Source organism: Chaetomium fimeti, assembly GCF_033439085.1.
Source record: "Chaetomium fimeti strain CBS 168.71 chromosome Unknown B0H64scaffold_3, whole genome shotgun sequence".
Classification (NCBI taxonomy): domain Eukaryota; kingdom Fungi; phylum Ascomycota; class Sordariomycetes; order Sordariales; family Chaetomiaceae; genus Chaetomium; species Chaetomium fimeti.
In genome coordinates, this window is record NW_026944331.1 from 2,667,186 (window position 1) to 2,687,268 (window position 20,083).

General features: G+C 56.2%; 8 protein-coding genes across 8 annotated transcripts; 4 read left to right on the forward strand and 4 right to left on the reverse strand.

Annotated features, from left to right (window-relative positions):
- The first annotated feature begins 99 nt into the window (after positions 1-99).
- B0H64DRAFT_473551 (terpenoid cyclases/protein prenyltransferase alpha-alpha toroid) lies at positions 100-2,718 on the forward strand. Its single transcript, XM_062808004.1, has 3 exons — positions 100-456; positions 522-2,234; positions 2,316-2,718. Exons 1-3 carry the CDS (start codon positions 190-192, stop codon positions 2,604-2,606), a joined length of 2,271 nt encoding a protein of 756 aa, XP_062660958.1. The 5' UTR covers positions 100-189; the 3' UTR covers positions 2,607-2,718.
- On the reverse strand, positions 2,719-7,582 carry B0H64DRAFT_339244 (armadillo-type protein). Its single transcript, XM_062801197.1, has 5 exons — positions 7,375-7,582; positions 6,990-7,322; positions 3,918-6,924; positions 3,524-3,862; positions 2,719-3,466 (listed from the first exon to the last, which is right to left on the reverse strand). Exons 2-5 carry the CDS (start codon positions 7,226-7,228, stop codon positions 2,993-2,995), a joined length of 4,059 nt encoding a protein of 1,352 aa, XP_062660959.1. The 5' UTR covers positions 7,229-7,322; positions 7,375-7,582; the 3' UTR covers positions 2,719-2,992.
- Positions 7,583-8,122: 540 nt separating this feature from the next.
- On the forward strand, positions 8,123-9,120 carry B0H64DRAFT_124280 (uncharacterized protein). Its single transcript, XM_062798013.1, has 3 exons — positions 8,123-8,507; positions 8,607-8,943; positions 9,000-9,120. The coding sequence occupies exons 1-3, from the start codon at positions 8,356-8,358 to the stop codon at positions 9,057-9,059; spliced, it is 549 nt and encodes a 182-aa protein (XP_062660960.1). The 5' UTR covers positions 8,123-8,355; the 3' UTR covers positions 9,060-9,120.
- Positions 9,121-9,712: 592 nt separating this feature from the next.
- On the forward strand, positions 9,713-10,820 carry B0H64DRAFT_392179 (porphobilinogen deaminase, dipyromethane cofactor binding domain-containing protein). The gene has a single exon (XM_062803527.1). It carries the CDS (start codon positions 9,757-9,759, stop codon positions 10,789-10,791), a length of 1,035 nt encoding a protein of 344 aa, XP_062660961.1. The 5' UTR covers positions 9,713-9,756; the 3' UTR covers positions 10,792-10,820.
- On the reverse strand, positions 10,821-11,821 carry B0H64DRAFT_392181 (glycine cleavage H-protein-domain-containing protein). The gene is made up of 2 exons (XM_062803528.1): positions 11,612-11,821; positions 10,821-11,548 (listed from the first exon to the last, which is right to left on the reverse strand). The coding sequence occupies exons 1-2, from the start codon at positions 11,724-11,726 to the stop codon at positions 11,142-11,144; spliced, it is 522 nt and encodes a 173-aa protein (XP_062660962.1). The 5' UTR covers positions 11,727-11,821; the 3' UTR covers positions 10,821-11,141.
- A 313-nt stretch (positions 11,822-12,134) lies between these two features.
- Positions 12,135-12,521, reverse strand: B0H64DRAFT_392182 (uncharacterized protein). The gene has a single exon (XM_062803529.1). It carries the CDS (start codon positions 12,499-12,501, stop codon positions 12,289-12,291), a length of 213 nt encoding a protein of 70 aa, XP_062660963.1. The 5' UTR covers positions 12,502-12,521; the 3' UTR covers positions 12,135-12,288.
- A 530-nt stretch (positions 12,522-13,051) lies between these two features.
- B0H64DRAFT_124351 (P-loop containing nucleoside triphosphate hydrolase protein) lies at positions 13,052-14,505 on the forward strand. The gene is made up of 3 exons (XM_062798014.1): positions 13,052-14,122; positions 14,186-14,260; positions 14,314-14,505. The coding sequence occupies exons 1-3, from the start codon at positions 13,277-13,279 to the stop codon at positions 14,410-14,412; spliced, it is 1,020 nt and encodes a 339-aa protein (XP_062660964.1). The 5' UTR covers positions 13,052-13,276; the 3' UTR covers positions 14,413-14,505.
- Positions 14,506-15,565: 1,060 nt separating this feature from the next.
- On the reverse strand, positions 15,566-19,434 carry B0H64DRAFT_392184 (uncharacterized protein). The gene is made up of 4 exons (XM_062803530.1): positions 19,048-19,434; positions 18,879-18,966; positions 18,782-18,813; positions 15,566-18,705 (listed from the first exon to the last, which is right to left on the reverse strand). Exons 1-4 carry the CDS (start codon positions 19,159-19,161, stop codon positions 15,859-15,861), a joined length of 3,081 nt encoding a protein of 1,026 aa, XP_062660965.1. The 5' UTR covers positions 19,162-19,434; the 3' UTR covers positions 15,566-15,858.
- Positions 19,435-20,083: the final 649 nt, after the last annotated feature.

Sequence of the window (20,083 nt, forward strand, 5' to 3'; positions counted from 1 at the left end):
CCGCGCCAGCCGGCAGGGATTGGCTGGTCTGCATGTGACAGGGAGATGAAGTGGGCCGATCTACCCCGAAGCGTCGAAGCTAATTGGCGAATGCGAAGGCAAAGAGAGAAGCAACACGACGAAAAGTGCCAGACGCCCCCTTCGAGTTGCGGTCACAGTTCAAACACCTCAACGACGAAGAGACCAAAAATGGCGAGGCGAAAGACTAACGTGGCAGCGGCCGACGCGGAGCCGTTTCTAGAGAAGGGTTCGACTCGGAAGCGATTCAGCAACGCCAGTGACGTCGACCACGCGACGAAGAAACAACGACCGGAACTCGAGGAGAGGACCGACTACTCGCGATGGCGTATGCGGGATGATCAGGGTAGACACACATGGCGCTATCTGGAGGACGAGCAGGAGGCAAAGGATTGGCCACAAACCACTGCCGACAAGTACTTCCTTGGTCTGCCCATGGTGAGTGCGGGATACAGCCTTCTGTTGTGTGTCGATAGATGGTCACTAACACTCGTCCTCGCCAGGACCTTCCCGACCTTCCGAAGCCCAAGAACCCCCTCGACACTGTCCGAAACGGCCTCGATTTCTTCGAAAAACTCCAGCTCCCCGCCGGTCACTGGGGTTGCGAGTATGGCGGCCCCATGTTTCTCCTGCCCTGCATCGTCATCTCGTGGTACGTGACGAAAACGCCGATTCCCTGGTACTACGCCACCGAAATCAAGAACTACCTGTTCGCCCGCGCGCATCCCGAGGATGGCGGCTGGGGCCTGCACATTGAGGGCGAAACCTCTGTGTTCGGAACGTCGCTCAACTACACCGTGCTGCGCTTGGTCGGGGTGGACGCCGACCACCCCAAAATGGTGAAAGCCCGCGCCACACTACACAAGCTCGGGGGAGCAACCCATGCTCCGCACTGGGCCAAGTGGTGGCTGGCCGTTTTGGGAATTGCGCATTGGGACATTGTCAATCCCGTACCGCCCGAGTTGTGGCTGTTGCCCGACTGGGTTCCCTTTGCCCCGTGGCGGTGGTGGATTCACATTCGCCAGGTCTACTTGCCTATGAGCTACTTATGGTCAAAGAGATGGCAGGCCGAAGAAACCGACACAATCCGCTCTCTCCGCAAGGAGCTGTTCGTAGAGGACTGGGACAAGATCGACTGGGCAGCACACCGCAACACCATCCACCCGAGGGACAACTATCACCCCAAAACCTGGCTGCTGAATATGCTCAACTGGATTCTTGCCAATGTCTGGACACCCGTCCTTAGAGTGAAACCCATCGTCAAAAAGGCCGAAGACTGGGCTATGAAGCTGATCGAGATGGAGAACGACAACACGGACTGCTTGGACCTGGCCACGGTATCCGGCCCCATGAACCTTGTCTGCCTCTACGCGCGTGACGGGCCGGATAGTTATGCTGTGCGGAGACACAAGGAAAGATCCGATGAGTTTCTCTGGGTCAAGGACGAAGGCCTCCTCGCCAACGGCACCAACGGAGTGCAATGCTGGGACACTGCATTCGCCATCCAGGCCGTCATGGACGCAGGGCTGACAGAGGACCCGCGGTGGCGGCCCATGCTGCTGAAAGCGCTCGAGTTCCTCGACGACCAGCAAATCCGTGAAAACGTCAAGGACCAAGACAAGTGCTACCGCCAGCAGCGTAAGGGCGCCTGGGCATTCAGCAACAAAGACCAGGGCTACGCCGTAAGCGATTGTGTGTCGGAAGCCCTCAAATCCGTCATCATTCTCCAAAAGACCCCCGGCTTCCCCACCCTCATCGACGACCAGCGCATCTTCGACGCCATCGACACCCTCCTGACCTACCAGAACCCCAACGGCAGCTGCTCGTCCTACGAGCCGCCGCGCGCCGGGTCCTGGATGGAGATGCTCAACGCGGCCGAGGTGTTCGGGCGGATCATGGTCGAGTACGAGTACCCGGAGTGCACGACGGCGGTCGTGACGGCGCTGTCGCTGTTCCACAAGCACTGGCCGGCGTACCGCGCGGCCGAGGTCGAGCGCTTCGTCGAGCGCGCCGTCGCCTGGATCAAGACCAACCAGCGGCCGCACGGCGGCTGGTACGGCAGCTGGGGCATCTGCTTCACCTACGCCACCATGTTCGCCCTCGAGAGCCTCGCCAGCATCGGCGAGACCTACGCCAACAGCACCCACGCCAAGCGCGGCTGCGACTTCCTCATCTCCAAGCAGCGCGAGGACGGCGGCTGGTCCGAGCACTACAAGGTAAGCCCCCCTTCCCCCCCCGGCCTGACCTTCCATCGTTCCCTAAGATAGACTCGGTTTAACTAACCCCCCCAAAACCAGGCCTGCGAAACCGGCGAATACGTCGAGCACCCCTCGGGCTCCCAGGTGGTCATGACGGCCTGGGCGCTGATCGGGCTGATGAAGGCCGAGTACCCGGACAAGGCGGCCATCGAGAAGGGCATCAAGCTGCTCATGGAGCGGCAGCAGCCCAACGGCGAGTGGCTGCAGGAGGCCATCGAGGGCGTCTTCAACAAGAGCTGCATGATCTCGTACCCCAACTACAAGTTCACCTTCCCCATGAAGGCGCTGGGCATGTTCGCGCGCAAGTATCCAAAAGAAACCGTCGTGTAAATGATATGGTAGGAAGGGGGGTGTGTGGAAGGGTCGCTTTTCGGTTGTTTATGTTGTGGATAAGGGAAAATGAACCACCAGGACATATAATGCATAATATCATAATCATCACTGTTCATGAAGACGCCGAGCTTACAGATACGCTATCAATTCATAACTTCATCGATGAAGGCCTTCGTTCGTCGCATCCAACCAAAACGCCTATTTCGTGACTGCTGAACTAACCGCAACCCTCACAGTTTCTCATCATATAGCGTGAACCGTGGCGAATCTCGAGTAAGCCAACTAATAGCCCCATTCATCCTCTCAATACCACATGCTTGGGAATGTGTTCCGAATCCGAACTCGGAACCATTGTGGCAGCGCCAGCCCGCCTGAAGTATCCCTCAGTCATCGGCGGGATTGGCAGCCCGACTCTCGTCCCGGATGACCTTGAGCTGGCCCGCAAAGTCCCTGTTGACCCACTCCCAATAGCTGGTCCAGACCTGATTTGACCCGGTCGCACCGCTCGCAGCTTGGGCACCGCTCGTGTTGAGCGCAGTCTTGTTGAGCTTGTCTCCCAGAAGGAGCGTAAGACGCAGGACCGCCTTATTGGCCTCGTCTTGCCTCTCGATCTCCTGCTTGACCGCGTTGTCCTTGAGCTTGTGAGACAGCGTCTTCCGGAAGCCGACAGCGATCGAGTCGAGCCGGCGGACCGTCTCGTCGGCGTCAAGATGGACGAGCTTCGACACCATGAGGTTACAGAGTGCGCGGATGTCGTTGTCGTCGGTAAGACCGGCGACAATCCGGTCATAGAGTTCAATGATGCTGACGCGAGAGAAGGCAGTCTCGACGAGAGCGTAGAGAGTTTCGTACGCCGCCTAGTGTTACAATATGTTAGCAAGAGATGAGAAACACCAGCGCCACGAGTCACATACCTTTCGCACTTCCAAGCCGTCGTCGATGATGTGCTTGAAGGGACCCATTTGCACCTCACGGATGAGCTCCGGCTTGATCACCGTTTCGTTCATAACGAACGGCATCAGCTGGTTGAGGTGCGTCAGGATCAACTCAGGCTTGTTGTGTGCCGCTGAGGTCAGCGTGGACATGGCATGGCGACGAATCTCCATCTCGGTGTCGCCAAGAGAAGTCTTAAGCATATCGACAAGGGAGTTTTTGAGGAACGCATCAAACGATTCGTTGTCGTCTGGGAGAGTGTATCGGAGAGCCTGGACAGCGATGGCCCTCAGGACCACTGATTCATGTTTGAACAAGGACTATTGGGAGGTCAGCAAAACGGTGACGATGCAAATATAAACGGGGATTGCTCACCTCTAGCTTAGGCATATACGTCTTCGGGTCAATGATGGCCATGCGTCCGACGCATTCAGCGCACACTGCCTTGTTGTCCTCAGTATCGCTAGCAGCAAGTATTTGCTCCCAGATCGAGGTGGAATATTGGCCAATCTCAGTGGAAGAGAGGGCAACCTGCTGGAGGATCTCCTTGATCGACTGCAAGAGCAGGTATTGCGTACCGCCCCTCTGTTTCATCGATTGCAGGATAACGGGCAGGTAAACCGAGACGTTACCAGCTCCAGCTCTACCAAGGGCAACAGCTGCCGCGAGCGACACCTTGTCGTACTCATTGGTAAATTGCTCCAAGAATAATGTCGGCGGGATTGGGAACCTGCTGCCGAGGCGCAGTCCAGCCTCGCCAATGACAGCCAGTGCGAGGCTGCTCCTTGCCTGGTCTCCTCCGTTGCCTATCTCCCGAACGAAGCTGTCCAGAGTGACTCCGGCTGAATCACCGCTGGCAACAAGGAGCGTTCCAATCACCTTGCCAACGACGGAGGGATCACCCCCAACGCCAACATCCTTCAGAAACGCCGCCATCAAGGGCTTGCCCTGCCCCATCTGCCCAGCCTGGGTGACCAGAACCAACAAAGAATCGAGAACCGTACCGACAACATTTGTCTGGAGCAACATGCATAGGGCGCCGATGAGTTGTGGGTTTATGACGATACCCGACATCTCCTGCGTAAGGCGGGCAAGTGCAAGAAGGCCAGGGCCGAGCAGCTGCGCATCGTTGACGTTGATAACGGGGATCAACGCATCCACGACGTTCCGCACAGTTTCCTCATCCAGCGTGCCTTTAGTGGCGGGTGACAAGACGAGGTGCTTCAGCGCCATGACGCTTGACCCTCTCAACGCGCGATTCGACTTCCGCAACTGAGATGTCAGCTCGACGATGACCTGGCGGGTCCACTGCGGTTCAAACTGGACGGCATCCGCCGACATTGCAGCAGCAGTATCGATGGCGCGCACAGCAGCCAGCCTAGTTGTTTCGTTCTTGAGTCTCTCCAGGAGGCAGGCGAGAGCTGCCTTGCGCTTGTCGTCTGGGAGAAGCGATGATCCCTCCGCTCCCGTTGTCCGAGCCAAGAGTGTACCGAGAGCATGGATCGCCTTCTGTCGGACCTCTGCATCAGCATCAGTGGCCGTTGCGCGGCCGATGACGACATCGTAGAGTTTCTGGAGTTCGCCTTGAAACTTTTGAGCAGTCATGCGAGAGCGAGGAGGGGTGATTGCCTTGATCATCTCCTCGGCGGTCTGAATAGCCTCGCCAGATATCTTGTAGAAGCGATCATGAGCAACAGCGACCACGCCAGCAACAATCTTGGAAAGGTGGGGTTGCAACACAGCTGAAGAGTGATTCTTGGAGATATCACTCGTCAAGCGAAGTGCCGCAATTCTCAACGTAGTTGCAGTTGCTGATGCGCCGCCACCAGCGGACGACATAGACGCAGTCGTTGACGCAGCGCTCGACGGTTTGATCGCTTCAATGACAGGGCCGATGACCTCGCCGAAGTATGATTCAAGGCCACCCTTTTGCACGCATACCATGTCGTCGAGTAGCTTGATGCAGGCTTGCTTTGTCGGGATAAGCTTCCCCTTAAGCAGCTTCGTCAACGATTTAACAATGGATGGTGTGAGGCTGGCCAAGTCGGCACGCGGGCCTGTTGCCGGGACATTTTCCATGGTAGGAGAAGTAAGGCCAGTACCCGAGAGGTCTGCTGGAGCCAGAGAGAGAGCAAACGAGGAGGGACCGCCCGCACTGCTCTGGCGCCTCCGCTTTCGGCTGGCGGGTGGCTGGTTTAAGTATTCGCTCTGAGCACCGTCGACGGAAAATGAAGGGAGCACGCCCTCTCCCGTCTTTCGGACAAGCAGCGACATACCCGACAAAACTTCGAGGCGCACGTTCTCCTCGCGCTCGCCGAACCTCCTGACGAGGGCTGGGGCAACTGTGCCGTAGAGCACGCCACTATCAAGAAGGTCTCCGCTGCTCCTGGTAGAAATGATTGTGTGTAATCCCTTTGCTGCGCATCGCCGGACCTTCCAGCTGGAGTCGTCGTCGTCATCGAAGCCTCCTGCGGCCTCGAACTCATCATCCTCCTCGAACTCGTCTTCTTCCTCCTCCTCGTCGTCTTCCATTTCTTCGTCCTCGTCAACCGCATAGTTGGGGTCAAATTTCAGATATCGGAGACAGGCGTCGATAGCTTCGTTCGTAAACATACGCATTTGAGTCGGGCACGAGGATAAGAAAGCCTCCAAGGCGACGAGGGCGGCCTCTCGCACCTCGTTGAACTCGAGGGTCGCCTCCTCGCCCTCACTAATCTCGTCGAGCTGTGCCTGAAGTTCCTCCTCGCTTAGCACGCGAAGAACGGGAGGTACCAAATCGGAAAGATGGAGACCAAATCGGTAAGGAATGGACCGAGCCATGGAGCCGGTGACAGTGATGTAAAGCCGGCGGGTAGAATCGCTCAGTTGGGGCTGGCCCAGGACCCCGGTGATACGTTGGATGAAGGTAGCCAAGAGGTCGTCGGGAAGATAGTGGGCGAGCATCGAGATGGCAACAACTGCCCTCTTCTTGACAACCGAGGTACCCTTATCTTTCTCTAGGATTGTGACAACGGCATTGTGGAGAGCTTCAATCTCGAATGACTGAAGCATGGGACCGAAGCACCGGACCATCTCAATAAGAACATCGACGGAATCGGAATTCGGATCCTCGGGATCGAGCAAGCCGGGGGCGGCCTTGCCAGTAGAGCTCGCGCGGCCGAGAAAACGCGGTATAAGCACCCTGCTAAGGCTGGTATATGCCTCATTGACCTCTTTTGATGGGGCTACGCCGGATACCGGGCGAGGGAGGGCTTCCACGACGGCTCGAATCGCCATGGATGGGATCGAGTTGTCGACGGAGTTCTTCAGCTTCAAACTGCAGAGCTTCTCCATCATTGGCGCGACCAGTTGCGGAGTGACCTTCTTAACCAACGGGCCTAAGCTGCGCGACTCTGTTAGCCGCTGCCGCCGCCAATATTATCCTGGGAAGTCGTAGCCGCCCCTTACCATTTTATCGCCTGATTCTGAACCTCGCCATTCTGGTCGTCCAAGGCGCGGACAACATGGTCGACCGTCCTCGCTGCTGTGTTGTAGTCATGGTTCAAAAAGTCTTGTTTCGCAATATTGAATACCGTGAGCAGGTCGTTGAGGGCCATAAACCGGAAGTCGGGGTCGGCATCAGTGATCTTGGAGAGCAGCTGGCTGACCGTTTGCGGGGTCGGGTTCGACGGGATGGTGGACGCCATCGTGACCGATGCGGGGTGTCGGCGAGGATCTCTCAGCTGGGCGACAGTCTAGTGTCTAGAGACGCAGTCTCACCACGATGGATATTCCGTGAACCTATCGAGTCAGCGCTATGCGAATGCGATTCACCCGGGAAGTAGTAACATACCAACGGGGAACACCGCGATGCCAAGCTGTCGAGTCTCAAAGTTGGGGATTTAGAAAAGGCTTAGAAGGTTCGGGGGTAGAGGAGCGGACCTTTGTGAAGGTTCCCGGCAGTTATTTGGTCAGAAATATTTCTCGCCTTAACGGCCGTTGAAGATGGGTTGGCAAATGTTGATTTCCCCCACCAAGCGATCAGGCAGCTTCCGTCGTTGTGTCAGTCGTTTGGCGGGGCAGCCTCCATAACGATCAGCGGAAAGCTAAGGTGGGGCCGAATGCTGAACGACACCAATCAGCAATCGAACGCTCCTCCCGTGTAATTCCAACTCCGTATCCAGCCATTCACAGACTGTGGTAGTCACGGTATGAACTCAGGTACCTTAACTTGAACATTAAAAAATTTGAACCTTTGAACAATAACTAAGGTACGGACCAAAACGGCCCAACTTTTGTTGGTAAAACAAAAATAACCTGTGAAGGATTAAACAGCAGTGTCCAGCCAGCCTTGTTGCAATTCCCATTCAACCAAGTCGTCTCTTCCTCGTGGCTCCGAAGCCTTGATTCCGTTGATGGTCGTTTCCATTGTGGTCACTCGCCTTTGTGACGCTTTTTATTCTATTAGATGTTTTTTCTTCGCTCTTACTCCCAGAACTTTTAAAAGGACCTAGCTTCGGCAATCTCACCTGCGTTTAGATGATGATATTATGATGTCCTTAAATAGCCGTCTCGGGCGCTGGAGATACTTGGGTTGACTCGATGAGAGCTTTGGCCCTCCGCCTGTTCCTCTACCACGCACCCCACGTCTACGGCAACTACGTCACCATTCGTCGTACCGCTCATCCGTCTCCAACCCAGTTCCATTACGTTGTTCCGTTTTGTTCAGTCAACCTACCCTCCAAACATCGTTTAATTCTGATATTATCGCCCGCATCCTCTCTGGAGATTAGAGCCCTCGACCCAAATTGAAGGTTCGTCGAAAACTGCAAGCATGATGAGAAATTCAGCTTCGGTGATCCGCCCGAGTCTTCGGTTTGCGAGTCGCCACCACTTTGTCCCCTCCTCGCAGCTGGCACGTCCAGTTGGCCGGCGAGGCTACGCAAGCCTTCAAGAGCGAGTTGGGAAATCTCCGGACACGCCGTGGTAAGCTCATAACGGCTGCGCGCGCGATAGTGTTTTGTTGTTTCCAGGGGTTGGCTACTGTGATCAAAGCTAACAACATCTGATCTGGCCGTTTTCCAGGCAGATTGCAGCCGTGGCAGTCACGATTCCAGGTCTTCTGTATCTTCGGAACAGCGGTGGCACTGCCCAGCCCAGGCATGGAGAACCATATGTGAAACGTTTAGAGCCTGCCCATGAGAAAGAGCCTGTCCATGAGAAAGTATCCCAGTCCGCGGCCAATGTCACATCGGTGGCGAAGGCCAAAATTGAGGAGGCTCAAGAGGGTATTCAAAAGACGGTTAGCCCCATCCTGGACAGCGCGAGCAGCAGCAGCAGCGAGTCTGAGGGGGAGGCGGCCTCGTCGAGCCCGGCTTCCGCACAAAGCACGCAAACCCAGATGGACGACTCTCCGGAAAGTGTGAGTTGGCGATTTTAGCCAGCGTGGTCTCATGGAGATACTAACTTCACTTACAGCAAGCCCAAAAGCTAACTGACAAGCAACCTTCGCAACGGGTTGATCCCACAGAGAAGTAAGAAGGCCAAAACCGTGAGGGAATCAGAGTATTTCCTGGAAAGGGGGGAAAAGAACACGGCAAACAATTTATTTAGTTGATATTTCAAGCGATTGCCGTTAATGTATCAGATTGGTCAACAGGTTACTCTTTCTCCCTTGGTCGCTTAGTCGAAGTCCCTTGAAAAGAAAACCATCGGTGATCTTGGCGGGCTTTTTGATATTTGATACTGTGTACTTTGCAAGTGGAGGGTAGAGGACCAAACCGATGTCCATCGCCGTTTGCGTCGAGCATTATAGGTATGTACACTTCGGAAGCGATGGCTTTTCCGATTTCCAGATCATAAGCCGTATTATCGGGCCTAATAACCCCTGAGAGTTTATGGTATATCCGCTCCTTCCATCCCTAGGATGTTCGCTGCAGGAACGTATTTGGTAAACAGGTCCCTGCGGACCAAACGTTATACCCCGCCCCCGCGTTCCGCCTCGACCCTGAAATAAAAGTCTGCCCCGCGGTGATCCGGTACCTTCCCCATTCCCGAACCCATCGTGATTTCAACTTCAAGAAACCACCTAAATCAACCACGGATTTCTGCCAGCTTCACCGTTCTTCACGGGTACATCTCCAATCCCGGCCGAACACAACCCCCCAACACAACCCACCTCGCCCCCCCCCCCCACCACCCCCATCCATCCGCCGACCAAACCAAAAAAAAAAAGATGGCCGCCACCGCCCCCACCATCAAGATCGGCACGCGGCGGTCGGCGCTGGCGCTGCGGCAGACGGAGCTGGTGATCGCGGCGCTGCAGAGCGCGCACCCGCACGTCACCTTCGAGGTGCACGCGATGGCGACGATGGGCGACCGCGACAAGACGACGCCCCTGCCCGAGATGGGCAAGGGCCTGTGGACGTCGGAGCTCGAGGCCAAGCTGGTCGCCCGCGAGGTCGACGTCATCGTCCACTCCCTCAAGGACATGCCCACCTCGCTTCCCGAAGGGTGTGTCCTGCGCTGCGTCCTCGCCCGCGAGGACCCCCGCGACGTGGTTATTTTTAGCAAGGCCCGCGCGGAGACGGGAAGGTATAAGAAGCTGGTGGATCTTCCTGAGGGCGCGGTTGTGGGTACGAGTAGTGTGCGCCGCGCCGCGCAGCTGAAGAGGCGCTATCCGGGGCTGGTGTTCCGGGATGTGCGGGGGAACATCGAGACGCGGTTGAGGAAGTGCGATGAGGACGGGTTCGATGCCATCATCCTTGCGGCCGCGGGGTTGTTGAGGCTGGATCTCGGGGCGAGGATTGCGCAGTACCTGGACTCGACCACGGAAGGGGGTGGCCTGCTCCATGCCGTTGGCCAGGGTGCGCTGGGGTTGGAGGTGCGGGAGGATGACGAGCAGATGAAGGAGCTGTTGAAGGCCGTGGAGCACACGTCCACCATGATCGCGTGCTTTGCGGAGCGGAGCGTCATGAGGACGTTGGAGGGAGGGTGCAGCGTGCCGATTGGGGTGGAGACGGCGTGGGTGGAAGAGGAGGAGGCTGGCGAGAAGAAGAAGAAGCTGCAGCTACGGGCGGTGGTGGTGAGCCTGGATGGAAGCCGGGCTGTGGATGGCGAGAAGGTACAAGAAGTTACCAGTCTGGAGCAAGCAGAGGCTATGGGCAAGGAGCTGGCGCAAGAGCTGGCCGGGATGGGAGCACAGCAGATACTAGACGACATCAACAAGGGGCGGGATTCCGGGGATGCGGTAAAGGTTGGTGGCGCATAAAAGTAGATGTGTACTATATTGGCGAATAAATTGTGCTCGCTTTCCATGTTTCATTATCTCTTTGCTTGCTAGCTCCCGGGTCGTAATTTGCTCATATACCCAGCCGTTGAAAGCTCCTTTCCGAGACTGCGTCGCGGGTCTGTCTCGCTCCCTGTTGAACGCCTGTTCGAATTCAGATGTGTGAAACCAAACACCAATTGTCCCAACGGCCGTTATGGTACAAATCCTTTTAGGCCCCTGCATCTATCAGGTTGAACTGTCCGAAAAAAAAATGATGCTCCTATGGCTTCCCTAGCCCATCCTCCTCCGGGATGCCCCCAATAGCCCACACTACTCCGTACCGAAACGCCTTAGTGGTCCCCTTCCTCGGCAGTGAACTCTTCGTACGCGGTGACGTCCATCATCTTCTCAAAGTCCTTGAGGCCCTCCTCAGTGAGTTGGACCTTGGCGATCCAACCGCCGCCGTGCGAGTCGTCCTCGGCGACCTGGTTGATGGTGCCCGGCTTCTCCTCCAACAACAGGTTGACTTGGGTGATCTTGCACGAAACTGGGGCGTTGATGTCGGCTGCACTCTTGACGGACTCGACGGCACCAACGGCATCACCGGCGGCCACCTCCTTGCCCTCTTCCGGCAGCTCGACGTATACGATATCGCCCAGCTGCTTAGCGGCGTATTCGCTAATGCCCAGGACACCCGTTTTCTTGTCTGCCGAGATGTCGATCCACTCGTGCTCCTTGGTGTACCTTTTTATCGCATCTAAAGTCGGGGCGGGGTTGAGGTTAGCAGTGTTGCATCAATGGTTTATCTAGGGCCTCTCACTCGCAGCCGTCACGGAAAAGGCGCGGACGCCGATAGTGCGAGAGACGGAGGCTCTAGCAACGGCAGAGAAAGCCGCGGGCCGGGCGGCCCTCAAGCACCGGGTAATTGAAGCCATTGCGGAAGATATGGGGTGGTTGTTGAGAGGCTGAGAGCTGCGAATGCGCTTGACGCAGGTTCTGGCGATTTCGCAGGAGATAAATCGTATGACGCCGATTGGGGTTGGCGCACCGAATCGCAGAGCCGGCAATCGCCGGCCAGACCCAGCTGCCAACCACTCACAGCTCGAGCAGGGGGCCGAGCTGCCGAGCTTACATAATGGGATTCTCGGCTGCTTGGTTCTGGGCCCCGATCAACCTGGTGGCCAACCCGATGTCAACAACTTCCTTCGAGGGGGGACGACCCCGCGCTCACGGAAAGATTGGACACGGCCGCGGAGAGGGCAATCTCAAAAAGCAAGGCGTGCAATAGGCTGCTCCAGTCATCGCGGCTGCAAGCACCCAGAGAAACATATTTCTCTTTTTGGCTTCATTTGTTTACCTGACACAGCACCCCCCAACAGTGGTTTGTTTTCTTTTCGGCCGACCACGTCTGTCCTCCCATATCCCCCACCATACTCTTTCTCCTAAAATTATCCAAGCGGGGCTGCATTGTTTCTCTCTTGCCTTCTGGAACGTTGATCAACTCGCGTCGCGTCCTGCATGAAAGCGCGTCGGGTGGTGTGTGCTGCATTCAATTAATGCAAACGCTTGGAGCGGTTTCCGCCCAGCAGCGTCTAGGTTGTGGCTGCCGCAGTCGGCCTTCTCGCCAAAAAAGTCGGACTCACAGGGAAACAAATAAAACAAACCGAGCAAAGCAAACCAAATCGAATAGATGGAGTAAACCAAAAACATATCGCTAAAAAATTACCGAGTGACTTTCGTTTCGTTCCTACTATGTACGGTCGAGGTTTGGTTTGCATCTAAGACACTTTATGAATGTCATCCCTCCCTATTCCGTCCCCTGTTGTGGCGCCAACTCCAGGCAGTGTGGGATACTGTGGGTTCAGGCTACCCACTGACTGCCCGTGCAGCGGTTTCGATCAGGTTCCCTCCCTCCCGCCTGCTCTCTACAATTTCCCACTTCAAAACACCACAACTCGTCCCAGGGCCCAATTTCTAGCATTTTATTTCCCGAAGGCCATCCCCACATCTGAAAGGCCCCCCAGGGCGCACTGAGTGTCTCGTAGTCCTACCTGGACTAGGTGGTAGAGCGATCCAGCAACTGGCGGGAGAGACAAACAGAGACACAGACGGGAGAGGCCAGGAAGTACCTGGATAGGAGGAGGCCCATCAACCCGACCCAGCTCCCCACTCCGATCGCATATTACGCTTATTCGGAAACGAGCAGGACTCAGCTGGCATCACCCCTCCACCAGCTTCCACGAGGTCGTTATCTGGTTAGCCCAACAATCACACCGCCCAGGAACAACCTCCCTCGTCCTCCACATCAGTCGAAGGTCATCCGAAGCTCCCCTCCTCTACACTCTATCCCGGCGCATTTCGAGGCACAGCCCACCGCGCCGACTCTCGCCTCTCCTATCCCACGGCGCCCCGTTCAACCTTCACCCTGGATTCCTCAAACTTCGCAACGGGCGCTCCAGCCCAGTTTCACCCCAGTGTGGACACCATGGAGCAGGAGCAGGCCATAAGCCCGGCGGCCTATGTTGTGGCCCCCGATCCGGCTTTCGCCCCGGCCCCGATTCAGTCCCCGATCGGTTTGCCGACCGATCCGCACGACGATACTCTTAGCGGCGTCGAGGGCGTCACCCACCAAGCATTACCAGACCATAATATCCACGACCACAACGGCTTCCACGAGCAGCAGCAGCACCTCGTTCAATTACAGCCCCTCGACCACAGCGTGAGCAACTCACCACGGTCCCCCTACCCGACCGACAACACAGACAGCGAGCCGACCGCCCGGTACGCAACCCCGCCGATTTCCGCCCCTGCGATATCCCGGCCCCCATCCGGCCTTTCCGGGCAGGGCGCAGCCTACGGAGCAGATCAGGTGTCAAGGGCGGGCAGCAATGGAGCGCAGGCCGAGTCGTCGCAGACCCCCGGGCGAAACCACGTCGTGATCAAGGTCGGCATGGTGGGCGATGCTCAGATTGGCAAGACAAGTCTGATGGTCAAATACGTCGAGGGGAGCTGGGACGAGGACTACATCCAGACTCTGGGTGTGAACTTCATGGAGAAGACAATCAGCATCCGGAACACCGAGATCACCTTCAGCATCTGGGATTTGGGCGGCCAGCGCGAGTTCGTTAACATGCTACCGCTGGTGTGCAACGATGCTGTGGCGATCCTATTCATGTTCGACCTGACACGGAAGAGCACCCTGAACAGCATCAAAGAGTGGTATCGTCAGGGGCGCGGCTTCAACAAGACCGCCATCCCCGTGCTTGTAGGGACAAAGTACGACCACTTTGTGAACCTGTCGCGCGAAGAGCAGGAGGAGATCTCGAACCAGGTACGACTTGTGGGAGGACGGCCAAGGTCGCCCTAATTTCATGGTTGGCTAACGGTGTGGCAGGCTCGGCGTTTCGCAAAGGCAATGCGCGCGGCATTGATCTTCAGCAGCACCAGCCACAGCATCAACGTCCAGAAGGTATGCCGATCGCGATTAGATTGTGTTTCTGGATAATGTCTGACCATCTACAGATCTTCAAGATTGTGCTCTCCAAGGCGTTCGACCTGAAATGCACCATCCCTGAAATCACCAATGTCGGCGAGCCGCTGCTGATTTACCAGTCCTGTTGAGGACCGCTTGGCCACCAGGTATCAGAGCAACGTGTGCGGGTTACAAGATAACCATAATACACCCGACCGCCCTGGAGTGGTACACCACATCGGCGAGGAGGAACACTTCCAATTCGAGTCACATTGACAGTTCAATCGGGTCAGATACACTGACCTGCGGCATCACTGCCAGCCCCCGGAAGGGCTTAGCGAATGCTTCGAGGCTCGCCTCTCATTATGTTTTCCTTTTGTACTTGAAGAAGCAGCACAGATGGGCAACATCGCTGCGGAACCTTGAATTGCCAAGAATAGGTACAGGGAACGGGGCTAGGAGACTGCATTTGAGGATACATTTTCCTGTGGGGGGACGGAAAGGGGAAGGACATATTACCGAGACGGGAGCATTGGGCTCGCTGTCGTGTGGTTTGGCATGGAGGACCCAGCCGGAGCGCTGTTGTTGTCTGTATTCCACGTTTCTAATTTAAGTCATAAATGCCGTATACCAGGCGTAGTGATAATGGCTCTTGCGAAGCTTTAGGGATTTTAGAACAACATGTCTTAACCCTCAAACCCGATTTAAAGAAGGGGGACGCCTGTTAAAGGTTCCAATATGAAATTCGATGGTCTACGCAAGTCAACGCTACCAACAATTACCCCTAGCACGGTACATAGCCCGATCCCCGAAGCCGCTCAAGGACCAGTCTTGTCTGACTGTTGTCGTCGGCCTTCGCGATGCCCTGTTGGTTGCCTGTAACACGAGTGCTGCTCGCAAGCACTACAACGTATCGATGGGATGCATTATTTCCCATGGGCGTTTATTCGGTCTCATCAAAGACGGCTCTTCGTCCAACCCGCATTCCGTACATATAAAAGCTTAACCGTACACCTGTTCGTGTTTTGAGAAATCTATAATGCGGGGATTGGATTACGTATCCCTAAATTGAAACGCAAGTATATTGCTAAGGATCCCTCTATTTCATGCTTATTCCATGTACCCAGTACTCGAAATTAGGATATATAGGTAAGGTAGTTATTGCGAAAGCTATCATTTCACCAGGCAGTTGAACTTTGTGTAGTATCACAGCCTCAACTTCTACATCAAGTCTTACTCATCTCCTGCCTCATGACACGCAGTTCGTGAATATGGGGGCCGGTCCGTCCGGTACCGTAAGCATTGCTGGCCATGGGGGCACCTGATTCTGGCATTTTTGTGTTGTGGGCTCTTGAAACGAATCTCATTAGCCGGCAGACTCGGTTCAGAGTTCTGGTATAAATGCATGCGTGCCCATGAATACAAGCACTATTCCAAGACGCCCGCCGGTCTCCGTAACCCTCCAAATTCCTCCCTATCATGTCACTTTACTCATACATGGCGATGCCCGTCCGTCTACATCGTAACCGCTAAGCCCAAAGTCCCAAACTCCATATCCCGTGCTCATAATACCAAACCCTCAAAAACGGCCAGACTCAACCCTCCATTTCCCCCTCTTCAATAAGCCGCCCCAAAATCAAGCTTTGGATGACCAGCTCATCACTCAGCGTCCGCACCCTCTTCACGGGAGGTTGTGCAGCGAAGCTCGCCGTGGAAGCCCGCTTTCTCTTCTTTCCCCCTATTGGGGCCGTGGCAAACAGGGCCTCCTCATCCGGCTTGCCATCCACATACACCCAGTCAAAGGGCTGCGCCGCGTCCTCAGCGGCCCTCATCTCCGCCTTCGCCTCGTCAACACTATAAACCCGCGTCAGCGACGCGCCCAACACCCGCGCAAGGAAGACGTAAGCCATCTTCTTCCCCTCTAGCGCCTTCTTCACGACAGCGAGGATCCTGCTTCCCTCGAGCAGTTTCTCGCGCTGGTCAATGACGCCGGCCAGCTTGGCCGTCGAGGCACGGTACGGTGAGAGGGTCCTGGATCGGATAGCATCGCCGAGGAAGGCCGACTGGCCGGCGCAGAGGAGGTAGGGCGTCCAGTCGACCAGCTCGTTCCTCTCGAGACAGGCGGTCACCCAGCGGGCCGCGATACACGGCAAGCCGAGCGCTAGGGCCTGCATGTATTTGACCTTGCGCGAGTGCCCGTCCGCAATCAACGCCGTGAACCCTGTGGTGCGGCCTTCGAGGGTGAGACTGATCTCCGCCTCCGCACCTGATGTCGAGGTGGGGCTACTAGATGGCGTCCCCATGGGCAAAACCTCGAAGAGTTCGTCGAAGCCATTCTCAAGAATTCTACCACCAGCCTGCTTGATTCGTTTTTGGACCATGGCTGAGAAGTCCATCCGGGAGCGATACTGGTCATTGCTCTCGCCAGACTTCCTCGACTGGAAGGAGATTGCGAAGGCCATGTTCTCAAACGGTCTTTGGCCACGTTGAGTTGGTGGGGGTTTCATGGCGCCGCGTCCTGACCTGGAGGTTGACCTAGACATTGAAAGCCGGGAAATCCGCAAACTTTGCTCGAAGGTAGGCGTCCCGGGCACAGATCGGGCAAGCTCATCGGTCGAGTTAGAACCTCGCCGACTCATCCTCGCCGACTGTCTAAGACTCTCGGTTGAGCCTGTTTTGAGAGACGAAAGCCTTCCGCGCGCGTCACGCCGCTTTGTTTGGGTAACAGCGGGGGAGGAGCTCGCTACGATAGTAGATTCCGCCGGAGAGCTTGCAGGTGCAGTGCTGGCAGTTCCGGGGCGATCGCTCGACAGGAGCTGAGGGGTCGATGCTAGGTTGCTAAGCGTTGAGGATGAGCTCGATGCTCGTGGATATTCACTCGAGCTTTTGCCTTTCCGGGACCTCGTGCTAAACGCCGGAGGAGAAGACTGAAAATTCGGCGTGGATTTCGCCTCCAAAGGAGCGGATTCGATGGATGGAGCCACCCCTGCGAGCGGCTTGGAGTTCTTGTTAGTTTGGCTTGTCTCCGGGATGGCGTCTACGCTAGACATGGTCTCCAAGTCGGTATTTGGAATGGTTTTGGTTGCCGACTTCGCTGGCGGCCGTGGAAGCTCAGGTAGTACGTTTGGCGTCGGGCCCACGGTAGGAATAAGCTCCTCTTCCACGTCAGACTGTGTTGAGTCTTCATCCTCCACGGGGTGATGCTGAACGGGCAGCGGACGATGGTCCTGGCCTTCCTTCACGGCACTTGAACCTTCCGGGTCATCAGGAACCGGGCCTTGGTCGTAGCACTTAGCGATACAAGGCTCTGCTTGACTCGTCCGTTTGCGCTGGCTCGTTGAAGGTACCTCGACGTCATCGGACTTGAGCGGGCGCGGGAAGCTGATAGCGGTCAGCTGCCTCAAGGCTGCATCTTTTTTGTGCTTTGCTTTTCTCCGCCTCGTTATCGAGTCATGCGAGTCTTGTTCATCCCCAGAACTAACGGGATCGGTCCGTACTTCGGAAGTTGAGCGCCGTTCTTGAGACTTGTGCATTGGCTCATAGGAGGTCATGGGCTCGGGGCATGACCTCTTCCGGACGGGCCTATCGTGGGAGGATTCCGGAACAACGGGATTCTCGGTTGACGCGGTATTAACAGGACTACTCGCTCTGTCATCCGGCCTTGGCGATGTGGTCCCCGGCAGAACCACTGGGCTTGACGTTATGGCCACGGCGGGTGAAGAGCGGAGACCACGCGCCTTGAGAGGAGACGAGATGATCGGATTGGGAGATATCGAGTTGCCGGGGAAATCAGCCGGCGAGGGTCTGGATGAGGTAGGGCTGGCAAGTTTCACCGGGGACGAAAACTGTGTGCCTCGGAACATCTGCGACGTCGGGAGAAGTTCGGATCGGCTATGGCGGAAGGGGTTCTGAGGAGGAGTAGGGGTTTCCGGCAAGTGCTGGGTCGGAGATAGGACCGTCTTCTGAGAGGCTCCGTGGCGAAAACGGGCGACATCACCAAAGTCCACGAAGCCGGAATCGTCCTGGTCTGGGAGAACGGTCTTGGTGGTGGCCGCACCATCGGGGAGGTCGAGCCCGTCCGCGATGCCATCATCGTCGATCTCGCGGCAACCGGGGGAGCTGCTCCTGGGAGGTCCGGCGGTTTGCGATGTGTGGTCTGGCGAGAGAGGGCGGCAATACTGGTCATAGCTTCGACCGGCATTTGACTGCGTGGATGCCTGAGTCGACTCCATCTTCCTCCTCCTCCGCGAGGAGCTATCAATTTCGGCCGAAAGGGGGAGAGTGTCTGGCAGATTCAAATCGCCCACAACACCATCTCCAGCAGCCACATCCTGATCTAGCCCATCCGGTGGTCGTTCGTCTCGTACAATGCCAATGTCCTGAGTTTCTGGGATTGACGACTGTTGGCTTTCCTCGGTGTCCCCGAAACGCGTACCCCGCGTCTGGTCAGGCTGGTCAGTGCAACCCTTGGGTGAAGCAGGGGTTGAATCCGGTTTGGTTTGGCCGTGCGAAACTCACCTCTTCTGTACCCGCGAATTGGTCGTCGTGCGCTAAACCAAGATGCCAGAGTCAGCAGCTGGAAGAATCGACTTCCATCGATTGATCATCCACTTACAACTTCTGCTGGCTTTGTCACTTGGTGGCCGGCTTCGATTGGGAGAAGGGAGGGACATGATATCCCCTGCTGTTGGTGAGCTGCTCCGCTGAACAGTGCCCGGAAAGTCAGATTGGCCACATCCCTTGGAAGCTGACGGCAAGGTGGAGGGGTTGTGAACGCCACTCACCAGGCCGACACCAAAATCGAGCATGAGGTGATGCGCGAGCAGCAGGGTGTCTTGCGACTCATTGGCCCCTTCGATCGCTCTTTTCTCTGCTTGGCGGAGGGTTTTGGACTGCATCTTGATGGCATTTGCTTTTTCGATTGCCCTGCAGTTGGCCGTCGATGCCTGGCGGCTTTATTGGCCGCCAGGTTCACAACCGAAAGACTGTTTCGAGTTTGTGCAGAAACCAATGAAATCCACAGGGAATTGTTCATTTGAGAGTGAGGAAGGCGGGAGCAGCCTGTTCGTATGTTGCACGGTCCCTCGCACACCCTTGTGGCAGGCGCGAGTGCTGCGCGTTGTCACGTGCCGATTCACTTGAATCCAAGATCCGGGCTTGCGAGGAAAGACACGGGATGATCTGCAGGGGCAGTGAAGTGTGGGGAACACAAGGAAACGAAACAACTCAAATTTCGGATGAACCGCAACAATCCCAACAAACCGGACAAAATTCAACGGGAAGACCCGTGAATGGCATTGGAGGGAAGAATATCCCATTCAGGCCAATATGGTCTCCCGAGTGCATTCAGAGTCAAGAGGCACTGCATGTAATGACTTTACAGATGTAACTGCTTTCAAAAGAAAGACTGAGACACCTCGTGCTTGTGGGCCGTCTCCTCCTTTTTGACCCAGTTCTCGTCCGTTTTGGTGGCCCCTGCGGATGGTCGTGGCACGCAGATGCAGGTAAAATGAGGGTCAGCACACTTGCAAGTCTTTCGAGTCTTTTAACTCGACGTCCCCCCGCCCAGCCTCCTCCCCGCCTGACCTCTCTGGGATCTCTATGCGACATCTCCTACTTCGTACATGCCTCCCCCGACATAATCCCCAACCTCCATCTGTCGCTTTCTTGAATCGCATTCTTTCAGAGTTGACGCAAGAAGTGCGCACGCACCATTGCCATTAACTTTGGGACCGTTTCTCGAAATTGCGACAGGTTCTCGACCCTTGAATCCCGGGCACTGACGTTGCAGTCGCCTGTTCAACGGCATTCCCCGGTCGC

Bases quoted from the DNA above. Each gene is read 5' to 3' on its own strand.
- B0H64DRAFT_473551 (XM_062808004.1), top strand. From the start codon at position 190: ATGGCGAGGCGAAAGACTAACGTGGCAGCGGCCGACGCGGAGCCGTTT. The intron at 457-521 runs GTGAGTGCGGGA...CGTCCTCGCCAG, and splicing joins ACTTCCTTGGTCTGCCCATG to GACCTTCCCGACCTTCCGAA. The intron at 2,235-2,315 runs GTAAGCCCCCCT...CCCCAAAACCAG, and splicing joins GCTGGTCCGAGCACTACAAG to GCCTGCGAAACCGGCGAATA.
- B0H64DRAFT_339244 (XM_062801197.1), bottom strand. From the start codon at position 7,228: ATGGCGTCCACCATCCCGTCGAACCCGACCCCGCAAACGGTCAGCCAG. The intron at 6,925-6,989 runs GTAAGGGGCGGC...AGAGTCGCGCAG, and splicing joins CAGAATCAGGCGATAAAATG to CTTAGGCCCGTTGGTTAAGA. The intron at 3,467-3,523 runs GTATGTGACTCG...TTGTAACACTAG, and splicing joins ACGGCTTGGAAGTGCGAAAG to GCGGCGTACGAAACTCTCTA.
- B0H64DRAFT_124280 (XM_062798013.1), top strand. From the start codon at position 8,356: ATGATGAGAAATTCAGCTTCGGTGATCCGCCCGAGTCTTCGGTTTGCG. The intron at 8,508-8,606 runs GTAAGCTCATAA...GCCGTTTTCCAG, and splicing joins AAATCTCCGGACACGCCGTG to GCAGATTGCAGCCGTGGCAG. The intron at 8,944-8,999 runs GTGAGTTGGCGA...CTTCACTTACAG, and splicing joins TGGACGACTCTCCGGAAAGT to CAAGCCCAAAAGCTAACTGA.
- B0H64DRAFT_392179 (XM_062803527.1), top strand. From the start codon at position 9,757: ATGGCCGCCACCGCCCCCACCATCAAGATCGGCACGCGGCGGTCGGCG.
- B0H64DRAFT_392181 (XM_062803528.1), bottom strand. From the start codon at position 11,726: ATGGCTTCAATTACCCGGTGCTTGAGGGCCGCCCGGCCCGCGGCTTTC. The intron at 11,549-11,611 runs GTGAGAGGCCCT...CCCCGACTTTAG, and splicing joins CTTTTCCGTGACGGCTGCGA to ATGCGATAAAAAGGTACACC.
- B0H64DRAFT_392182 (XM_062803529.1), bottom strand. From the start codon at position 12,501: ATGTTTTTGGTTTACTCCATCTATTCGATTTGGTTTGCTTTGCTCGGT.
- B0H64DRAFT_124351 (XM_062798014.1), top strand. From the start codon at position 13,277: ATGGAGCAGGAGCAGGCCATAAGCCCGGCGGCCTATGTTGTGGCCCCC. The intron at 14,123-14,185 runs GTACGACTTGTG...ACGGTGTGGCAG, and splicing joins AGGAGGAGATCTCGAACCAG to GCTCGGCGTTTCGCAAAGGC. The intron at 14,261-14,313 runs GTATGCCGATCG...GACCATCTACAG, and splicing joins ACAGCATCAACGTCCAGAAG to ATCTTCAAGATTGTGCTCTC.
- B0H64DRAFT_392184 (XM_062803530.1), bottom strand. From the start codon at position 19,161: ATGCAGTCCAAAACCCTCCGCCAAGCAGAGAAAAGAGCGATCGAAGGG. The intron at 18,814-18,878 runs GTAAGTGGATGA...ATCTTGGTTTAG, and splicing joins TGACAAAGCCAGCAGAAGTT to CGCACGACGACCAATTCGCG. The intron at 18,706-18,781 runs GTGAGTTTCGCA...CAGCCTGACCAG, and splicing joins AATTCGCGGGTACAGAAGAG to ACGCGGGGTACGCGTTTCGG.